General features: G+C 41.6%; 1 protein-coding gene across 2 annotated transcripts in view; it reads left to right on the plus strand.

Annotated features, from left to right (window-relative positions):
- cnksr2a (connector enhancer of kinase suppressor of Ras 2a) overlaps positions 1-19,971 on the plus strand; it is a 371,916-nt gene extending 351,945 nt beyond the window's left edge. Inside the window, exons 22-23 of one of the 2 annotated variants that reach the window (XM_052013677.1) lie at positions 7,391-7,584; positions 17,502-19,971. In XM_052013677.1, the coding sequence (XP_051869637.1) occupies positions 7,391-7,584; positions 17,502-17,723 (416 nt within the window). In that variant the 3' untranslated portion in view covers positions 17,724-19,971. The remainder of the gene's footprint in view (positions 1-7,390; positions 7,585-17,501) is intronic. The other variant, XM_052013679.1, reaches the window with a different exon arrangement.
- The last annotated feature ends 1,368 nt before the right edge of the window (positions 19,972-21,339 follow it).

Below are 21,339 nucleotides of genomic sequence, written 5' to 3' on the forward strand. Positions count from 1 at the left end.
CTTTGCCTGTTCTTTCTCACTATATACAGGAACCACCTAGGCTGTATGTCAGTTTCTGACCTGATTCCTTTTCCTTTTCAAATTTTTTTTAATGTAACTTATGAAACAGTGAAACAGTGTCTCTTTAATCTCTTCTCTTTTTTTAAAATTTGCACCAATGCAATCCATCTGAACCAGGAGTTTCGTCTTTTCTATAATTGATTTGTTTATCAATCACCTTCCCTCATTCCATCTTTAGTATTTATTTTTTATGTCTCTTTTTAATGTTATGTCCCCCACATTTATCTCCCTAAATAATGAGCTAAAATTTCATTTAAACAATGGGTTCTGGTATCACTGTGATAAGAAGCCTGTACATGAGTTTGAATCCCACCATGACAGTCAGTTCTTTAAATCTGTTCTTTAAATAAATCTGGAATGAAAAGGTTAGAGTCAGTAATGATGTCCATGAAAACCCATCTGGATCACTGATAGCCTTTGGGAATACAGGCTGTACCTGGGTAACAAATGTGTTACGCTTTTACAGAGATACCTGAGTCATTTTTGTTTGTAAGTCGGAAAATGCACAAAAATCACTTGATGTGGGTACCATACTTGCACAGTACTGTAATAAAAGACATCAAGGCACAAAAGACTGACAAGAAAGAACAATTACCAAAAGTGAAGAGAGAGTCGGAATGAACATATGTATGTCTGTACGTTGGACTTCTGGATTTAATAATATTATGGGAGCTTGCTCATATGTAGGGGTGTCCACAAATCTGTCGTTCGTAACCCAGGAACAGCTGTAAAGTTGATGTTCCATATCTAGTCTGGCTTGTATGTGACTACATCTACAAATATGATTGACTTTTAACTGGTATCTGAACTGTTCCACCAAGCAGAGTCAAACAACATTACATAGGTGGTCATATAAAAAACATCCATGTGTGGCCTGAAGTTCTACTCAGGGTTACACAAGACACCAAGACTGTGAATAGCAAAAAAACAAACTGCTGGAAGAACTCGGCGGGTCAAGCAGCATCTGTGGAGGCAAAGGAATGGTCAATGTTTCAGGTTGAGACCCTGCATCAGGACTATGAGCATAGAGGGAAGATAGCCAGGATATAAAAGTGAAAGGGAGAGGTGAAGCATAGGCAGGGAGGTGATAGTAGTCTTGTTTAGTTTCCAACAGTTAATAGGGAGAGATGGAGTCAGTGGGTAGGGGAAGCAGTTAATGATAGGACTGAAGGGGAGGGGGGTCTTTTTAATATTTGGTTGGAGGAAGTTTCACCTCATCTGGTACTGAATGCCAGAGAAGCAGACTGACAACGAAACCTGAAATTACCAGGATAGAGAAAAGAAAACTATAAATGTTGGAAGTGTGAGCTACAAGGCTGGAATGTCCAATCATCTGAAATTGTTGAATTAAGTGTTGAGTGCTGAAGGGTGCAATGTGCACAGATGGTAGATGAGACTCTGTTCCTCTAGCTTACATTGGGCTTTGTTGGAACAAATTAGAAGGCAAAGACAAAGAAGAGTTAAGGCAAAGCGGAGAATTAAAGTATCAGGTGCCTGCTAACTCATAGCCACTCCGGCAGAGTGAAAGGAGTCTTAATGGAATGGTCACCTAATTTGTGCTTGGTTTTCCCAATGTAGAGGAGGCCACATTGTGAGCACTGAATGCAGTACACTAGATTGGAAGATGTACCGATTAATCACTGCTTCAGCTGGAATAAGTGTTTGGGGTCCTGGACAACAAGAAGGTTGTATCTCCAGTAGTTGGGTGGAGAGGTGGCTTGAGAAGATAGTGATGGAGATGAAGGAATGAACCTTAGTGTTCCAGAGGGAATGGTGTCTCTGGGATGCAAAAAGGGAAGGGAAGGAGAATATGTGTCTGGTATATCATGTGTCTGGTGCCAGAAATCGGGGAGGCAGCTTGAATGAAAGGTGGAGATAAGGGGAGTCCTTTGTTTGTTGTGGGTGAGAGAGGGGGGTGAGAACAGAAGTGGTGGAAATGGAACCAACAGATTTGCTTCTCCTGTCAACTGTGGTGGAAAGGAGATCAAAGTAGAAGAAAAATCCAAAGCTGAGCAGCAATCATTTCTTTGTTTATACCATTAGTCATGTCTTGGAGAATGTCCTGTCAAAGTTGTTGTCAGATTTCTCTGCAGCAGAACTTGAGTGTTCTTGCACCCTGGTGCTTGCCCACTGTTCTTGCTGAAGTCCACTTTGCCCCATATCTTACCGTTTGTTAAGCCCAAACCTTTGCTACTCCCTAAATTAAGCTCACTGTCAGGAATTGAGCTGGTGGCCATGGGTGTGAAGCCGAATGACAGGGTGCATTCATCATTATTCTGTCTTTCCTGGCTGGGTTGGACTTTCTTGAGTACCTGAAAGGAAGAAGGCTCAGGCTCAAGTCGATTTGTATGCAGTAGGGTAAGAAAGAGGTCCAAAGACTATCCGCAGCCTGTAAAGAGAAGCATATTGCTTGAAGGGGAAGTGAAACAGAGGTTAAATAAGAATACACTATCGTCTTTGATGGCTGCATCCCCTGGATTAATGATGATATGTTCAACTTCTGGCCATACTCTCAGAAACAGCATAGTCCATAATGACAAAGGACATTTCTTCCAAGGGGATTACAACACATCTGCCCTTCCATGTCACTCCCACATTGCCCAGTTGTGCCCCACCTCATCCTGCAAGAGAGGTGAAGATTTATCAGTATCACACAATAGTTTTCAGTGATGTGAGTGTGGTGGTTGAATCCCTGACATTACATACCGGCTATTAGATGTGGGTGTGAGGATAGCCACAGTGCAGTGTTTGTAAGATTGAAATTAAGGGTTTGAATGTTAGGAATGAGATCTGACTGACAGAGATTGTTGGTAGATGAGCAATGGGGGTTTGGTGCATGGAGCTGTGTCAGAGGCAGAGGGTGCAGTTGGCAGGATGAGGCTTTTGAAGTTGCATTCTCTATCTTGCTAACTTAAAAATCCTGCGGCAATACATCTGGCTACTTGGAGTTTGATTCTCAATTTAGAGCCCCATGGCCATCTCCTCCTACTGCCTTTCGTTCATGCATCAGGAGAACTTTCTACCCACCCTTCTAAGCAGGGCTTCTCCTCCTCCTCCTCCTCCATCGAGGCCTCCAGTGGATCCACCTTGTGTTACTATCTGACATTTCCCAGATCAAATTCACTTCCTGCATAACCACCAGCAATTATTTCAGCCTTCATGCAATACCCCTTTAAAAGGCACAAGCTAACTATAGGTAGTACATCTTTAAATGGAACTACCCAATTTCGCTTTTGGCATGTGACTGATGCAGCCAGCTAAGGTTAACATTGGCTCAATGCTGAAGTCATTATTAAAAACAGGCAACACTAAGTTGGCACGCAGCCTACATTGCAGTCAACACGCTTGGAGTAATCATGCATTGCAATCCCTGTGCTTATTTGCAGGTGATTGAATTTGACCTGAAAGATGTCTCCGGGGTTAATGATTATATGTTCAACAATGGAGAGGCAGGGTTAGAATCTACTGGGTACAGGTGCAACTTAGGGATGTGTTATGGTATTTTGCTGGATGAATAATAGTCAGGGACAGTCTCCTTCACCTCCACCTGGTGTTGAATTGGAACTCGCAGGGTATGAGCTGTTGTATGGTGCACTGGATTCTGCTCATAGAAGAAGGACACACATCCTCATGCTTTGCATCACCAGCACTGACAATGTTTTACCCAGTTCAGCCAAGTTTTTATGTAAAGCTTTTCAAAGATAACTCACAGTGAAACAGAATGGGTTGCTGTAACGTGGAATTTAGCAGTTTATTCAACAAAACAAATTACAGATTCAAAATTTCGTAAGCATACTTTTATCCTTTGTTTTACAAATATTATTTAGAGATTTTAGGGAAACAAAGGTTTCTCTTTCCTCAAAACCACCAACCAGCTCCTGCACAAACTATAGGCATTGATGACAAATGTTGGGTGTGGTGTTTGAAGTTCTGACCTTAAGGTCTGATAATCCATCTTCTTTGTTCTGGCACATCATCTTTTCTGTGGTGCAGCTGTTTAATCATTTTAAAATTGACTCATATAAATCAACCATGATGGTTTTCCGTAATTAATAGCTGCAAATGATAACTACCCTTTAACATTGAAATAAATGGGCCTGATAGCTTGCATTTGATTTAACCCCAGCTAAATGCTCCACTGTTAATTCCTAACATCACAAAATCATTTGTCCAACAGGAAATAATCTATATACTTTTGAACCAGTTATTAATGAGGTGCTTTGGCACAGTATTAACCTTGAATTTGATCACTTACATATTAGTTTGTAGACATTGAAAATATTGCATTTTCGGGTCACGGTAATGGTCCTTATGTTGGGAGTTACTTTCAAACAAGTTATTTGCTTTTCCTAATGGGCAAAGAATCTTGTTGATCATGTGCTTGTGCAATTACTGAGCTCTAGGGTTATTTTCCACTTTGACAGAACACATCAAGCTGCTCACCACAGTTGTCATGTAATCACTGAGATGTTTAATCCTACTCAGGATCAGTGCGTGCTTGGGATGATAGATAACTGATGTATGTGTAAGTATCCTAAATTTACAGCTCATTAGCACGACATGACCTTGCAGGATTTGGCTTTAACCCATACAAGTTGCATGTAATTTGTCATTAGTCACAGTAGATGGATGAGAATGGTCCTTAATGGACACTAATCATTGGTATTTACAGCTTTCTATCCTGCCTTTTGAACGTGGATTCAGTATGGAGTCCCAGAAGCACAAATTTCCTTCAGCTACTCCATGCAAAACTGGAGCATTTACCAAGGTTGCCAATCTACGTAAAGAATCCTGAATTTTGGCTTGAACCAGACTCCCCTGAATCCTTCTTTGCTGCTTTCAAAAAGATCACCACCTCTGAAACATTCTGCTTCACTTTCTCACAGTCCCAGCTTTTAGAGTGTCCCTGGGGTGATCTCTCTTTGTTTACATTAAGCTTTGATACCTGTATCCTATCCTGTACCAGTTCCAGGGTTCTGTCTTTATTGACTTGTATTAACTCCTGTCCCCGGTGCCTCCAATTCAAAATTATCACCCTTATTTTTAATCTCTTTGTGGCCATTCTCCACCTGTCCCTATAATTAACCCCACAACCTCCTTAAACAGTCCCTCCTTTGACTTTAGTGTCTTGTGCAACCCTCCATCCTGTCACCAGTATAATTAGCAGCCTTGTGATAACTACTGAGGCCCCTCTCTGGGCCCCATTTTTACTTACCTCTTTTAAAATGTTCCTAAATAACAGGGTTTTTTTTTACATTTTTAGTCATCCTCCCTAATTTTTCCTTTGGCAGCCTGCCATTTTTGAACCTCTACTTGTCTATGAAGTGCCTTGAATTGTTTTTCGACATTTAGTGCACCATATAAATGCAATTGGCTGTTGTTAAGTCAAATTTAAAACATTCTTTTTCTGTTTCAATATTCAATTACTCAATATTAGTATTCTGACACCATTTGAAAGAGGGTCAGTACTTTTTAAGAGGAGAAATACTTTAAGCAAGTTGTGTTGCTTCTTTTTCTCCCTGTGATATTTCTAACATAAAAAGCAAGAGTTTTCTTGCTCTCCTGGTGATTGATCCTACTGCTTGAAGATCCAGAATAGGAATTGATGGATCAGGAAAAATCTTCTTATGTGACACGTGCAACATGCAGTCTTCAACTGCAGACGTGTTGAAGGAAAACTGATGTCTCTTCCAGTCATGACTCGTGATCCCCATTCTGAAATTTATTTAAAAAAGTTTAACTAGTTGGCACTCAAGTCTTGGCTCAAGGGAATTGAGTACCTAAAGATGTTGAAGACATAATATGTCACAATTTTACCTTGCTCTATCACACTATTCCAACTTCTGATATCTTGGGGTTAAAAATCATCCTGTTATTTTCTCTCAACCCATTTTCCCCATTCACTGTTACCACTTTTTTTTTGCAATTCATTTGTACTGTTTTGATCTTTTTCAGATTGCTTTCAGATTTTAAAATACCTCAGTAGTCTTGTGGATTAATATATAACTAACCCGGGTTCTAATGCCTATCGCTTAAAGGTAGTGATTGGCTGGTGTTGTATAGTTGTTCATTGCTTTTGAGATACTCTCCTCATACTTTGCCTGGACCTCATTCCACACTGAAGTGACCGATATGATGCCGTAATTTGATTTGTTTGTCCGAGTGTAACTTCACATCAGCAACGGAGAGTTTTGTCAGAGGATTTTGACTGCACCTATATAATATGGTTATCTGTGTTGCTTGCGACCTATTTGTCTCACTGAGAAACAGAAAAAATGTGTTCAAGATTATGCCTCAGGTTTGAAGTTCTCAGGAGCTTCATAGTTTACCAATGAAGCTATCACAATGCACTAAAAAATAATAAAATAATAGCAATCACTGATTCAATACGTCACCCAAGCTAGTGAGGTTGTAGTTTGTCATGGCTTTTGTATTGATAACTGAAAATAATCTTTGCTGTGAATCTGTTGAATAACTTTTAGCTAGCAAAGTAGGGTGGTAGCACAGTTCACAGGAGTTAGTACTGCTCCAGACACCTGTAAAGAACAGGTTTGATTCTGACTTCAGGTGCTGCCTGTGCAGAGTTTGACCATTCTCCAAGTGGGTTTCCTCCAATTTCTTCCAGTTCCCAAAGATGTGTTGGTAGGTTAATTGGCTACTGTAAATTACCCCTCAGTGTAGGTTAATAGCAAAAAGACTTAAAGGGGAGCTGCTGAGCATGTGTGAGAATGAGTTGACAGCATATAGGGAAGTAAGGAGAGATGGGATGGGACTAATGGGATTGCCCTTGGGAACTGGCACAGACCCTTGGCCTGAATGGCCTCCTTCTCTGTTGTTATAAGAAAGTTGGTTCATTGTTTTTGTGGCAGAGTTTCTTTTCCTAGCATTGCAAATGTCATTGATGGTTTTGAATCTGACTGCAAAGTGATTATAGCTTGGTCATATTCATGTACCAATGAATCAAACATTAGTATGTCCATTCAGCTTTTAGTTAATAAAAACAGAAAGTGCTGGAAATTCTCAGCAGGTCAGGCAGCATCTGTGGAGGGAGAAACAGTTAATGTTTCAAGTCTTCATTTCCAACACTTCCTGTTTTTATTTCAGATTGCAGTTCCTTTCATTCTAAACTGTTAGTTAAATTCTTTATGGTAAGCATTGTCATGCAGAATCAACAGGCCAAGATATTCTAGTGTAATTGGAGTCTGTAGGCTAACTCAGTTTTCAATCTCTCTCCTTTTCAACCAGGATTATATCAGGCACTTTCTGAAGTGAGAATGATGTTCTCAGTCTTTCACTAATCCTAGATTCATCCAAATTAATTCTTTGCCAGAACCCGCGCCAGAGGAAACAGGGGACTCTTTGCAGGATTTGTACAAGGCGCTGGAGAACGCCAGTGTGTCTCCTTTAGGAGAGCATCGCCTTTCCACCAAACAGGAGTTCAAGAGGTCTTTCCAAAAGAGATGTGACAATCCAGTCATAAATGAAAAATTGCACAAGCTTAGAATTCTAAAGAGCACAATTAAGGTAGGACATTCCCTTTTTTTGTAGAAATTATGATTGTTAAATTTGCAGACCCTTCCCCCATTTAGTTTTAATAGTAGTACAAATTGCAGACAATTATTCTTGTCACTATCACTGCATTTAATAGCTAACCTTTTCTTAATTGTTGGGCTATTTTAAACCAGTCAGAACTGGTTCAACTTGACTTAGCATTTTTCAATTCTTTCCTTTTCTAGGGGTCTGGAATATGTCATTGACACCTCAACCTGGCATTCCAACCCCTTTTGTCTGGTATCTGTTTCACACAGCACTGAGACTGCATTCTACAGAGTTACTGACAGCATTCTTTGTGATAGTGAATGCAAAGCGTTGAGCCTCTGCATTTATCTCAGACTCTGCCACATTTGATACAGTTGACCAGGTCACCCTTTGTTCTCCAGTGTATCATTACAACAGTTCACATCAGTAGTATTGTCCACATGTAATTCCATGACTCCTGCTTTACCAAATGCAACACATCCAGCATCTTCTGCTACAGTCACCTCTGCTGATCCCAATTCTCTTTCACTGACCTTCTCTCAATCCTCACCTAAAAACTTACCCCTGGCTACATTATTTAGAAAAAAGGGTCACCTTCCTTATTTATGCTGATGATACCTAGGTTTATTTCAGTGGTCCTGTAATAGAGTTTACTATTCACACTGTGCTATATTAAAATTGACGATGAGCCAGAGATTTTCACAGCCAACCAGCCTGTTACAATCCCAAACTGAGAAGTGCCTTGTGGTGTTTAGTTGTTTTACGGCTACAGTGTAAATGGAATTTGTGGTTTTGCTTTACTAAGTGTAATATTACATTTTTGAAGATGGGAAAGGAACAGTCCCCTGCGGTACAGCAAACTTCTTCATTCGTACTAGATTCATCTTTAATTGTGGTTCAAAGAATGAAGCAATTATCTTCACTCAGATTGGGGAGAGGAAATTATTTACTCCAGTTTAACAGGCAGCTGTGCTTGAATCAGCAACAGTTTATCACTTCCAAGGTAACAAACCTCCCTAGCATTTTGCTACATTAGGTTTCACAAGAAAGAGGTCATTTGGATTTAACAAGAATTTGGAGAGAAATGGTAGACCAAAGAGGTCAAGTAATTTAACAAAGGATATCCAGAAAGAGCAGCCAGAATGCCTGACGGTAGCAGATGATACAAGGCAGGACTGTGTGTGGATTGAGGCCTGGGAAGATAAAATATGAAATAGAAGGAGGAGTTGACCATTTGACCCTTTCAGCCTGCTGATCTTCTACCTCAGTGTCATTATCCCCATATTCCCTGATTCCTATATTGTCCAGAAATCTATCAACCTCTATTTTGAATCAGCTTAATGAGAGCCTCCACACCCTCCAGGGTAGAGAATTCTGAAGTTCTGAAGATTCAGGAGAAGTGAAGAAATTTCTTCTCAGCTTGCTCCTAAATGTCCTACCCCCTATTCCGAAACTGTGACTCTGGGGTCCAGACTGCTCCGGCAAGGGAAGCATCCTCTCTGCATTCAGCCTGTAAAATTTTGTAAGTTTCAATGAGATCGCCTCTCATTCTTCTGAACTCTGGAGAATACAGGCCTTTCCTACTCAATCTCTTCTCACTCGGCAAACCCACCATCACTGGAGCCAGTCGAGTGAATCTTCATTGTGTTCGCTCTCTGGCAAGTATGTCCTTTTTTAGGTAAGGACATTAATACCATACACAAAACTCCAGTGAGGTCTCACCAAGGCCCTATATAATTTCAGTAAGACAGCTTCACTCTTGTACTCAAATTCTCTTGTGATAACGGCGAATCTACCATTTGCCTTCCTAATTGCTTACTGCACCTGTGTGTTGGCATTCAGTGACTTGTGTACAAGGACAGCTAGGTCTATTTGAATGTCAACACTACCCAGTCTCTGACCATTTCTGCACCAAAGTGGATAAATTCACTCTTTCCCACATTGTATTGCAACTGCCAAGTGAGTTGCAGAGTCAACAATGGTTACAAAGGCAGGATGTAGAGACTCCATAGGTGGATTTGTACACAGTAACTGGTTTTTGAGGTTAATGTATTGAAGATTGCTGAAACACTGGAAATCAGCAAGGATAGTAGATAATACAAAGTATGTTCCATAATGTGGGTAAATGTACATGGTTTTTCCCTCAAGTTTTACTGTGAGAGCAACAAGAACAACTTGCATTTATACAGCACCTTTAACATGGTAACATCCCAAAGTGTCTCAAACAATGTTATCAAACAGAATTCCATAATGATCCACATAAAAAAATGATTAGGATAGAAACTCAAAGTTTGGTCAGAATTGTAGGTTTTAGGGAGTATTTAAAGAAAGAGCTCAAGGGAAGGACTTGTAGACCACAGGATCTTGGGAATTGAAGCCACACCTGCCAAATGTGAGATTGGAGAGATACAGGGCTGTGGAAAGTTACAGGGTTATGGAGGGAAGATGCAATGACACATTTGAAAGTAAGCAGAAGAATGTTAAAATCAAAGAGAAACAGGCCAATGCTGGTCACCAAACGCAGAGTGGATGTATCCGAGCTTGGTAAGGAGCAGGAGAGTTTGAGCTCAAGTTCATGAAGAAGGCATGTTGGAAAACCAACCAGTAGGACATTGTAATAGTCACGTCCAGATGTGGTGAAAGCATGGATGAGAGTTTTAGCAGCAGATTAGTTGAAGCAAGGTGGAGATGACTGAATTTCTGCACCTTTGGAGAAAATTGGTTCAGCTGACAATGTTGAGGATAAGGATTTTAAGCAAAAGCAGGAGAGAGTTAGCCAGCCAAGCTATAGAAAGGAAAATAAGAGACTTTGATGGTAGATTGCACTGCAGAGTTCATTGAATAACATTGTTGTTTGTTCCTATCTTTTTGGCTGGCAGACCTGGTTAACATTGGAGATGCACTTTGGCATTGGGCAGGTATATGCTCAGCCAGGTTCTCCGAAACCAGAAGCCAGCAGATCAGTTGTGTGCTTCCTTTTAATATCAGCAGAAGGTAATTTAGGCCCTGAAAGAAACTAATCTTCCAGCAGGTTCACCTCCTGTCGACACCAGCAAAATACTTACAAATAATCAAGGAAATAGATGATCAAATGACCTCTGCATTTAGGATGTGGAAAATCTAAGAATTGTCCACTGGAACTTTGGGGACAGCAAAGCAGTTGGCATAGTCATATTTACGAGATCCCTGACCTTGTGAGAATTCAAAAATCAAAAATCTGCAGATGCTGAATACTGAAGTAAAAGCAGAAAATTGATTCTGCAGGTCAGGTAGCATCCAGGGAAAGAGAAACAGAGTTGACGCTTCTTGAGAAATGGGAAAAAGGGAAAAGAATTTAGATTTAAGATGCAAGGAAGGTAGGGGAGGAATGGACAAGACAAAGCAAATACCACTGATAGAGTGAGACCAGGGTTTCCCTGGGGATAAGTTATGGAGATCATCCAGTTGATGGGTTAATGGGAACAGTTAAAGAGAGAGGAAATGAATAAAAGCTATGGTGGTGAGATCAAACGAAGGAACATAGGAAGGTGTGAAATGTATGTCATACCCAGCGGGTCAGGCTGTGCTCTTAGAGAGGGAAAACCTGAACCAATGGATAACTTATAGCAGAAATGGCCAGTTCTGATACAGACAAAGAAAGTGAGTTAACTCAAACTGCAGAATTTGATAAGTGAGTCTGGAAGGCTGCAGCATGCCAAGATAGAAGATGACGTACACTTCCTCAAAGTTGCATTGGGCCTCCATATAACAGTGCAGAAGGCCACAGATTCACAAGATCACAAGATAAGGGAGCAGAAGCAGGCCATTCCGGCCCATCGAGTCTGCTCCAAGGAAAAGGGAAAAGAAATGGGTGGGAAAAAGAGAGAGAAAAAAAAAACTATTCTAATCCCATTTGCCAGCCTTATCCCCATATCCCTTGATACCCTGACTATTTAGATATCTGTCTATCTCCTCCTTGAATACCCCACTGATCTGGCCTCCACTGCTGTGCGTGGCAAGGAGTTCCACAATTTCACCACCCCTCTGGGTAAAGAAACTTCTCCTCATCTCTGTCTTGAAACTGTACCCTCTAATTCTAAGATTGTGCCCTCTGGTCCTGGACACGCCCACCAAGGGAAACAGCCTAGCCACATCTACTCTATCCTTACCTTGTCAACATTTTAAATGTCGCTACGAGGTCCCCTCTCATCCTTCTGTACTCCAGCGAGTACAGTCCAAGAGCCGACAAACGCTCATCATACTTAAGCCCTTTCATTCCTGGAATCATTCTCGTAAATCTCCTCTGAACCCTCTCCAACGTCAGCACATCCTTCCTAAGATGCGGGGCCCAAAACTGCGCACAGTATTCCAAATGAGGCCTCACTAGCGCCCCGTAGAGCCTCATCAACACTTCCTTACTTTTATACACTATACCTCTCGAGATGAATGCCAACATAGCATTCGCTTTCTTAACCACCGATCCAACCTGGTGGTTAACTTTTAAGGTATCTTGTATGAGTACCCCCAAGTCCCTTTGTACTACCGCACTATCAATCTTCTCTCCTTCTAGATAATAATCTACCCGCTTATTTCTACTTCCAAAGTGTACAAACTGCACATTTCTCAACATTGAATCTCATCTGCCATTTCCTTGCCCATTCTCCTAAACTGTCTAGGTCCCTCTGCATTCTTTCTATTTCCTCTATGCTCCCTACTCCTCCACTTATCTTGGTGTCATCCGCAAACTTAGCCACACAACCATTTATTCCATCATCCAAATCATTGATGTACAAGGTAAAAAGGAGAGGCCCCAACACCGACCCTTGCGGCACACCACTAGTAACCGGTAACAAACCAGAACGAGATCCTTTTATTTCCACCTTTGCTTCCTGCCAACCAGCCAATTCTCCACCCATTTTGCTACCCTGCCCATAATTCCATGACCTCTCATCTTATTAATCAGTCTCTTGTGAGGCACCTTATCGAAGGCCTTTTGAAAGTCTAAATACACAACATCTACCGCCTCTCCCTTATCCACCCTACCTGTGATTTCTTCAAAAACTCCAATAGGTTGGTCAGACAGGACCTCCCCTTCACAAAACCATGTTGACTAGGTCCTATCTTGCCTTGCGCCTCTAGGTATTCGGTAACCTCCTCCTTGAGGATAGACTCCAATAATTTTCCCACCACTGACGTCAGACTAATAGGTCTGTAATTGCCTTTGTGCTGCCTCCCACCTTTCTATACAACGGAACTACATTCGCTACCCTCCAGTCCTCCGGAACCATGCCAGAATCTATCGATTCCTGAAAATAATCGCCAACGCCTCTGCTATCTCCACAGCCACCTCCTTCAGAACCCCGGGGATGCACCTCATCCGGTCCGGGAGACTTATCAGCCTTAAGCCCTTTAGTTTTCCAAGCACCTTCTCCCTATTAATCTCAATTGAACTCAGCTCCAATTCGTGAGACTCCTGACTAATGGGCACATGCTTATGTCCTCCACGGTGAAGACCGATGCAAAATATTCATTCAATTCCCTTGCCATCTCACTATCATCCATTATAATACCTCCTGCACCGTTATCAATTGGAGAAGAGTGGATTAAAGTGGGGCAAGGAGTTCTGAGTCACTCCTTAAGAATGAATGTAGGTGTTCTGCAAAGCAGTCACCCAGTCTGCTTTCGGTTTCTACAATGTCAAGGAGACCACGTGGTGAACACTGAATGTAGTACATTAAATTGGAAGAAGTACAAAGGAATTGCTGTTTCATTTGGAAGGGACTGTTGGTCCCTGTATGGTGGAAAGGGAAGAGGTGAAAGGACAGGTGTGGCATCTCCTATGGTTGCATGGGAAAATGCCATATGATGGGGAGTGGTTGGTGGGACAGAAGGGCGCATAGGTAACAGAAATACTGGAAGAGGACCAGAATGTGTATCTGGTGGTGGAATCTTGTTCGACATTGCAAAGAATGATCCCACTGAGCGTGGAGGCTGGTGGCGTGGAGAGTGAGGACCAAGGGAACTCTATCCTTGCTCTGTCCAAACAAAGGTGTGGGAAATAGATGAGATGTGGTCAAGGCTTCTGTCCACTACGGAAGAGGGGAAGCCACTGTTCAGAAAGAAGACATTTCACAGGCACCTGTGAGGAAAGCCAATGGAGGAACTGGAAGAAAGGAGTGGAGTTCTTACAGGTGGCTGGGTTGGAAGAAGTCCAGACAGGATACCTGTAGGAATTTGGAGGCGTGTGTAATGGATGTTTGTTGCCAGCCTCTCACTTGAGATGGAGACAGAAAGATCCAGAGAGGGAAGGGAAGGGCCAGAGATAGACCATGTGAAGTTAAAGAGCAGGATAGAAATTGGCAGCAAAAGTAATGAAATTTTTGAGTTCTCTGTGAGTGTAGGGAGCAACATAAATTCAGTCATTAAGTAATGTACCAGAAAAAGAGGGAGTAGGCCTGTGTAAAACTGAAACAACTACTGTTCCGCATATCCTACAAAAAGACAGGTGTAGCTTGACCCCATGTGAGCTACTGTAGCTACACCTTTGATCTGGAGAAAATAGATGGAGTTGAAAAAGAAGTTATTCTATGTGAAAACGGAGACAATTGTAAGAATTCCTCTGGCTCATTCATAAAGTTGGGTAAAGGTACGCTCTCCATCAAAATAAAATATTCACTGATTTCTTTTTGTATGTCCAGTTGTTTTTCTTTCACTTTTATTCACCTTTGTTTCACACTGTACACTCCATATCTTTTGATTCTTTGATCATTCTTAATCCTTTATTAGAAGAATGATGATTTGCTTTACTGATTCCATTTTTATTCTATATAAGTCAAGAACCTTTAAAATGTACTGAGTATGTTGGCTTTGTTTTCCTAATTTTTTTTGGCTATTCATTCTTAAAAAAATAAATTGAAATTTCCCTTTCTGTACAGTATTATGATTTTGGTGATCCTTGGATGCAGTTTCTTTGCCCCAGGGTTTTCCCAGCAGTTAAATACTTCCTTTGAACAGAAATTTGACTTTGTGTTCACAGTAAAGTGAGCTTGGGTCGAAAGCTAACTTATTAACTGACATTTGCACTGAACTCAATGTGGAAGATATGCACAGGTTGGATGCCAAAATGTCAGTTTGGTTTTGGTGTCCACATATCTCTTGTCGCAAGCCCAAAATGCTTGTACTTTAGTGGATCTCATTTCTGTGAACAAAGTACATTGCCCTTCACTTTGCCTGACTATACAATTAAATGCATGGCTTACAATCGCTTCTCTGAAATATGTTCCTGCCCAAAATAGGTCTAAAAAGGCTGCCATTGACTTGAAATTCGGTTCACATTTAGTCAGCTGAATTTTTGAGTTAATCAAAAACAGATCGGAAAATATACCAACCAACAAATTAGCTCATTTGCCTTTCTGCACTGTCAGTCAAGTAGAAGATGGCTCACTAAAAATAAATTGTTCTCAGTTGATTTGACAGCCAGATTCCTTTTTCACACCAGCGAAAACACATTTATACAATGAAAAATAACCTAATTAACACAAATAAAAAAATAATTTTTGTCCATTTCCTACTGATTTTATTTTAAGAACCTTTATCAACTTTCAGCCCCAGCAATTGCCTCAGGGTGGAAAGTCTGTTTGACTCACAGAATCTGCTGTGTTTATCTTGCCTTCCTTATATTTCCCAGACTTTAAAAATAACATTCAATCACCAGATAATTCAAGTAATTGTACAGTTATGCTTTTCTAATACAGTGTGATTCTAAATCTGATTATTTTGTAATTCATTGATGACCTGTGGGTGTTGTTCATCAGGCCACTGTTTATTGACCATCCCTCCACACTCATTGCTCCAGATGTGTTTCCAGGAACAAGAGCACTAATGGAATCAGTTCAAAGTTATATCAAGAATACAATAGGAGCAGGAGTAGGCCACCAGGCTCCCACACCCCCAAGCCTGCCCTTGAATTCACTATGATCATGGCTGATCTATGCTGACGTCTTCTGTGCAAGTTCCTCATAACCCTAAATTCCTTGATCTTTCAAATGCTTATCTATCTCCACCTTGAATATGTCTAATGATCTGGCTTTCACCACCCTTGGGGGCAGATAATTCCAGAGATTCACTACCCTCTGAGAGAAGAAATTTCAACACACCTCAGTTTTAAATAACCGGCCCCTTGTTTATGACACTCTGATTAGTGAAAACATTTCAACAGCTACCGTGTTCAAGCCCCCTTAGAATCTTATATGCTTGAATAAGGTCACCCCTCATTCTTCTAAACTCCAAGGTATACAGACCCAAACTGTCTACCTCTTTTGGTAGGACAGCCCTCTCATCCCAGGAATTAACCTCATGAATCTCCTTTGGTCTGCCCCCAGTGCTACCATAGCCTTTTTTAAGATACTGGGACCAAAACTGTGCACAGTATGCCAGGTATGGCCTCACCAACATCCTGTACAACTGTATTCCTAAGCTCCAATAAATGCTTCACAATAAATGCTAACATGTTGCTTGCCTTCTTAACTACTTGTTGGACGTCAGCTATTTGTGACTCATGTACTAGAACACCTATATCTCCCTGAAATTCATTCACTTGCAGTCTTTCTCCATGTAGATAGTAATCCGCCTTTTGATTCCTCCTACCAAGGTGCATGACCTCACGCTTCCTCACATTAAACTCCATTTGCCAGGTTTCACCCAAACACTCAATCTGTATCTCATCGCAGAATCACAATTGCCTCAGCACAACATCAAAAAGAGATAGAGATGCAGTACCAACAGTGCTGGTGTTCTGGGAATCTGGTGCTCCACTGAATTTCCCACAGCTCGGTATAGAGAGACCCTGAGAGGGCTGGGGTTGGGGTGTGAAGCTTGAGGCAGCACCCTGGCTAGTATAGTGAGTACAGACCATTGCCGGGGACTGGAGGCACCTACTTCAAGTGTGGACAGACCACCCAATCCTTGGTCTCCCTCATCACTTACTGTTGGATGTGATGAAAGCTCCTCCTCTCTTCGTTTAGTCCCAGCTCGAAGTTTCCTCTATGGTAACAGCAACTACCATAGGGTTCGTCGCCACAGAAAAATCTCTGGACTGGGGAGGGGTCTGTAGCCAAACAAAGTGATGAGGGAGCAGTTAGGATCCGGGTGATCTGTTATCACATGGAGCAATCGCTGTCAGTCCCCAGCAAAGGCCTGCATTCATTATATCAGCCAGGGTAGACCCTACCCACCTCCCCCCCCACCCCAAGCCTGCATCTCAGGGCTGAACAATAACACCACTCGCCCCAGTTCGCCCAAGACCATCCCTCACATGCAGCCTCTCCACATTGAGCCATGGGCAATTCATTGTTGGGGAAATACCAGCAGACAGGAGGGATTTGCACCAGGTTCCAGCACAGCAGCACACAGCCCTAGCAGATGCCTTTTCAAAACAGGGCGCATATCTATGAGCGTTCAGACTGGAGGACCAAGAATGCTGCAACAAATCAGTGCGCTACAGGGTACCAGTGAATTAGCTTACTTAGAGGACAGTTAAAAATCATAAGTTTTGTTAATCTACATATTCTGAAGGGTAAGAAGATAGGTTTCCTCCCTAAAGCACATTTGTAAACCGAATGAGTTTCTCTGGGTGTCCGGTAGTTCATAGTCATAAATGCTGATACAACCCTTTTATTTTATATTTACTATCTAACATGATTTAAATTCACCAGCTGCCAGGATGGGCTCTCGATCTTTGGTCCAAGTATTTGGATTATTAGCCTGGTAATAACTGTGTTATTGAGAATCTGTGATTGTTTGCTTTACTAACAATCCAAGTGCAAATACAACTGTATTACACTTTATGAGCACAAGTACATCAGTTTTTATTTTATTTTTCCTATAATAACATGGCTTTCTTTCTCCCTGCTTTTCACCTTCAGGCAAAAGAAGGAGAAGTCGCGATTATAGACAAGATCCTAGACAATCCTAGCTTGACATCCAAAGAATTCCAAGAATGGAAACAAACCTATGTAGAGCTTTTCATGGATATCTGTCAGAACAATGGAGCCGCAGAATCAGTAAATGGTGCCAGTGAACAAGCTGCACCTACCCCGACGCCACCTTTGATGCACACCCACTCATACATTGAAACCCACGTTTGAATAGTTTGTAGGCAGGCCTTGTATAAATGTAATAATTTTCAACTGCTTATTTCATACTGGTGAGTAATGACGTGAGTATTTTGTTTGTATGGAGACTCCAGTTTCATTCAGATGTTTGTTGGCTTTGAATTAGATTCTGGGGACTTGAGCAGATCTTTTAGTTTGAAGGGGCATTGTTGTCTTTGCAAGATAATTGGGAATACAATTTCCCTTCGTCTGATTGGATGTTCTAATATTGCCATGGGGGTCATGAAAACATTGTTGTGTGATTTTTATTGTGATGTGTCAATGATGAAAATGACACTATTGTTTTAAGATGTCTCCTATACAAATATATAATGGCAAATATATACATTCAAATGTAATGATTACATTAGCACAAAAATGAGCCGAGGAGCAAATGAGGTTCATAGATTTGATTTGATGTTTCTTTCATTTGCTCCAACATATTGCACTTGATTCTTTGAACAAACGCAGTTGAATACAAGGAGGTGAATAAGAATGGCTCTCTTTGTGGCTTCATGTCCCCTATAGCCCACTTACATCAAGCATTTCCAAACGTTGCCACCACCAGTGAATTGTGTCCCCAGAACACAATAAGGCCAATTTTACTTCTGTTCACCTGGCTGATCAAGGCAGCAGTTGTCCGAAAATCAGAGCACTGCAGTCCCAGCTCTGATCCCTCCACACTCCCCAGGAAGTGTTCACAACACCCATATGAAACATGGAGAAACTTGAGGTTCTAAAGTGTACGCAGAACACGGAATGCTTTTACAGAATGTTTTTTAAGTGGGAGATCAGTGCTGCTCCATCCATATTGTCAAAGGAAAAATACTAAAGGTCAAGCAAGATCTGACTCAGAAAATGCCTCTTGGCCAACAGGAAGGGAGTTGGGGAAAAAAAGCTGCTCTTTAACTTTCTGAGGTTTTCCAGGATAGCCTCCCCACCCCATCATCTCTAATCCCAGGGTGCTGACTGTCTGCAATTTCTCACCTTTCCAGAGTCAGCGGGCTGCATCGGAGCACCTGCAGCTCACCAGCAGAATGTAAATAAAGGCTCTGCCTCTGCATCATTTGGTTTTGTGCCGGCAACACCTCACACTGGCCAACTGTGCTCCACCCATGGTTTGATAGTCCATTGCCTGCCCACAGTCTGCCCAGTGCTCTTCTGCTACCTTCCTTCTGCCTGCCTGCACTTTTCCCCACTGATCTCCAGCTCTTTGGCCTCCAATCTGCCCAGTCCTTCCTGCTTCCTGCCCAGTCCCTGCCTGCGCTCCACCATCTGCATTCCTGCACTGTGAATTTCCAGGCTGCACTCTCCATACTGCCCTCCTGCTCTTCGCTCATTGCCTTTCCATCCTCCGACTTAGGTGAAAATTGGCCTTAGTGTGCTTATTGTAATAAACTTATGAATGCCCTTGAAAGAATAAGCCTTGAATGAAATTGTCTTCAAGCTGCAATCATCACCAACTGAATTATGATTGCAGAATATGGATGTGTGATCTGTACTTTAAAACAACATAATAACTTTCAGCAATTTTGTAAAACTTTCACAATCCTGCAAAAAGTATTTCAGTTTTTCTGACTGTTTCGTAACTGCCTATTTCTGTTCCATTTGCATCCCCAAGTCACTCTGCCCTTTGGTACAACTGCCCCAGTCCACCAACCAAGCCAACCTTTGACCCTCAAAACTATCTCTTTAACAAAATCTGTTATTTCCTGGTGATGGTTTATAATCCTTGCATAATATGATCAGTTGTTTGCAGACTCATCCAATTCTCATTTATTTCTTGTGAGATAGAAGGAAGCCATTTAGTCCACCAAGTCTATGCCAGCTCTCAGAGCTGCATCATTAGTTTCTTTCCCCACTTATTTCCCTGTAATCTATTCTCTCTCACATGCTCATTAGTTTCCCCCACCACCCCAACCCCCAATTCTTCCGCTACCGACCAATACTAGGGGGAATTTATAGTGGCCAAGTCACCTACCAACCAGCATGATACAGGAAAATGTGCAAACTCCACACAGACAACACCCATGGTCAGGATTGAACCCACGTGACTGGGGCTGTGCAATCGCAGCACTACTTGCTGCACCAATGTGCTGCCCCACTTCAAGCACATGCAGTTTTAAAATGGACCCAACACTGGTAAAATTACCACCCTGCAGCAGTGGATTAGCCCTGCATCTTTGAAATTGGGAAATGCAGCAAGAATGGTCATTTCCAGCCCCATTCACCTTACCTAACCACCACCTCCCCACCCCCCCCCCCCCCCCCCCCCCCCCCCCCCCCACCCCCGCCCCCATCTCACCGCACTACACTGAACTCCCATTTTGTTTGCACTGCTATGGGGAAGTGCTGCACAGATGGAGCATGGTAACCACTTGGAATTAGATGAAAAATGCCTGATTTCATTGAGTACATAAGGCAAAGTGGGACTGTATTCTGCATAATTACAGAAAACGCAGAGGATAATCTAACCCTGGAGAAAAACTTGTACCTTCATGCAGTACATTACAATTACAGTAAAGGTTATGGTGTTCTTAATCTTAAATTTTTGAACAAACTTAACTAAATTCTGTCTTGCCTGCTTCAATGGCCTCATTGCAATGTATTTGCATTTAAATAAAGATGACGTTATATTACAGGCATCTAAAGCCCATAAAGCTCTCCCAGTGTTAGTCTGCAAGTCATAAAGGTCATTTGGTTGCAATACCATGGATATTGTGGCATCCCTTTTCACAACAGGGGGATTAGAAGTCCCCTTCTGCCTTTCTAAACTGCATGGTTATGCATTTGTCATGTTCAATGCATTTGTGACTTTTTCACACTATTACCCTACCCAAAAATAGTGAATTCAGTAGCTAAAAATAATTTCTTGCTGAACTTAGAATATACACAAAACATTTTCTGGAGCAGCTGGACAAAGTCAAACTATCCTTGTTGTGCATAGTGCTAGCAGAAATTTCCTGTCATCCAGTATAAAATACTGATCCATGTGTAGTGACCAGAATGGCCATCGTAACTTCTAACAGTCATTTGGGACAGCTGTTTAAAGGATGCCATTAAACTATATTGATATTATTTCCTAGCAGCATGTAGGACAATACTTTGATTGACCAGTGCACACTACATTAAAGTCAAACCAAATTGTGAAAGGACAGACCTTGATGAAAAGCTTAGCATTTAAAACATTAGATTTTCTGAACATTACAAGAACTAAATCCATAGCTCGCTGACAGGGAACTAATTGTGTTCAACCTATATTGTAACTGCAGCTTGCTTTTCCTACCATGGCTATGCCTCTGGGGCAAAAAATATTTTAGTATAAATGGATTAAAATGATACTTGTTAGTTTATTAAAGTGCTTTGCATCAGGAACAAATTTTGCATGAAGCCACACTGCACTAAGTCAACACTGCGATTAATTGACAAATGCGCCATTATATTTTTGCAACCAATCCATTGGTTATTTTGTTTTAGGCTTCACTGAGATAGGAATAGCAGCACTGCTGAATGTGACTTTCATAAGGTATATTAGGGACCACATTGGGGCTCTTATTGCCTTAATATTTTAAGCCCTCGAATCTTTTAAGTTTTATTATTAATCACAACT

Source organism: Pristis pectinata, chromosome 4 (assembly GCF_009764475.1).
Source record: "Pristis pectinata isolate sPriPec2 chromosome 4, sPriPec2.1.pri, whole genome shotgun sequence".
NCBI classification, from domain to species: Eukaryota; Metazoa; Chordata; class Chondrichthyes; order Rhinopristiformes; family Pristidae; genus Pristis; species Pristis pectinata.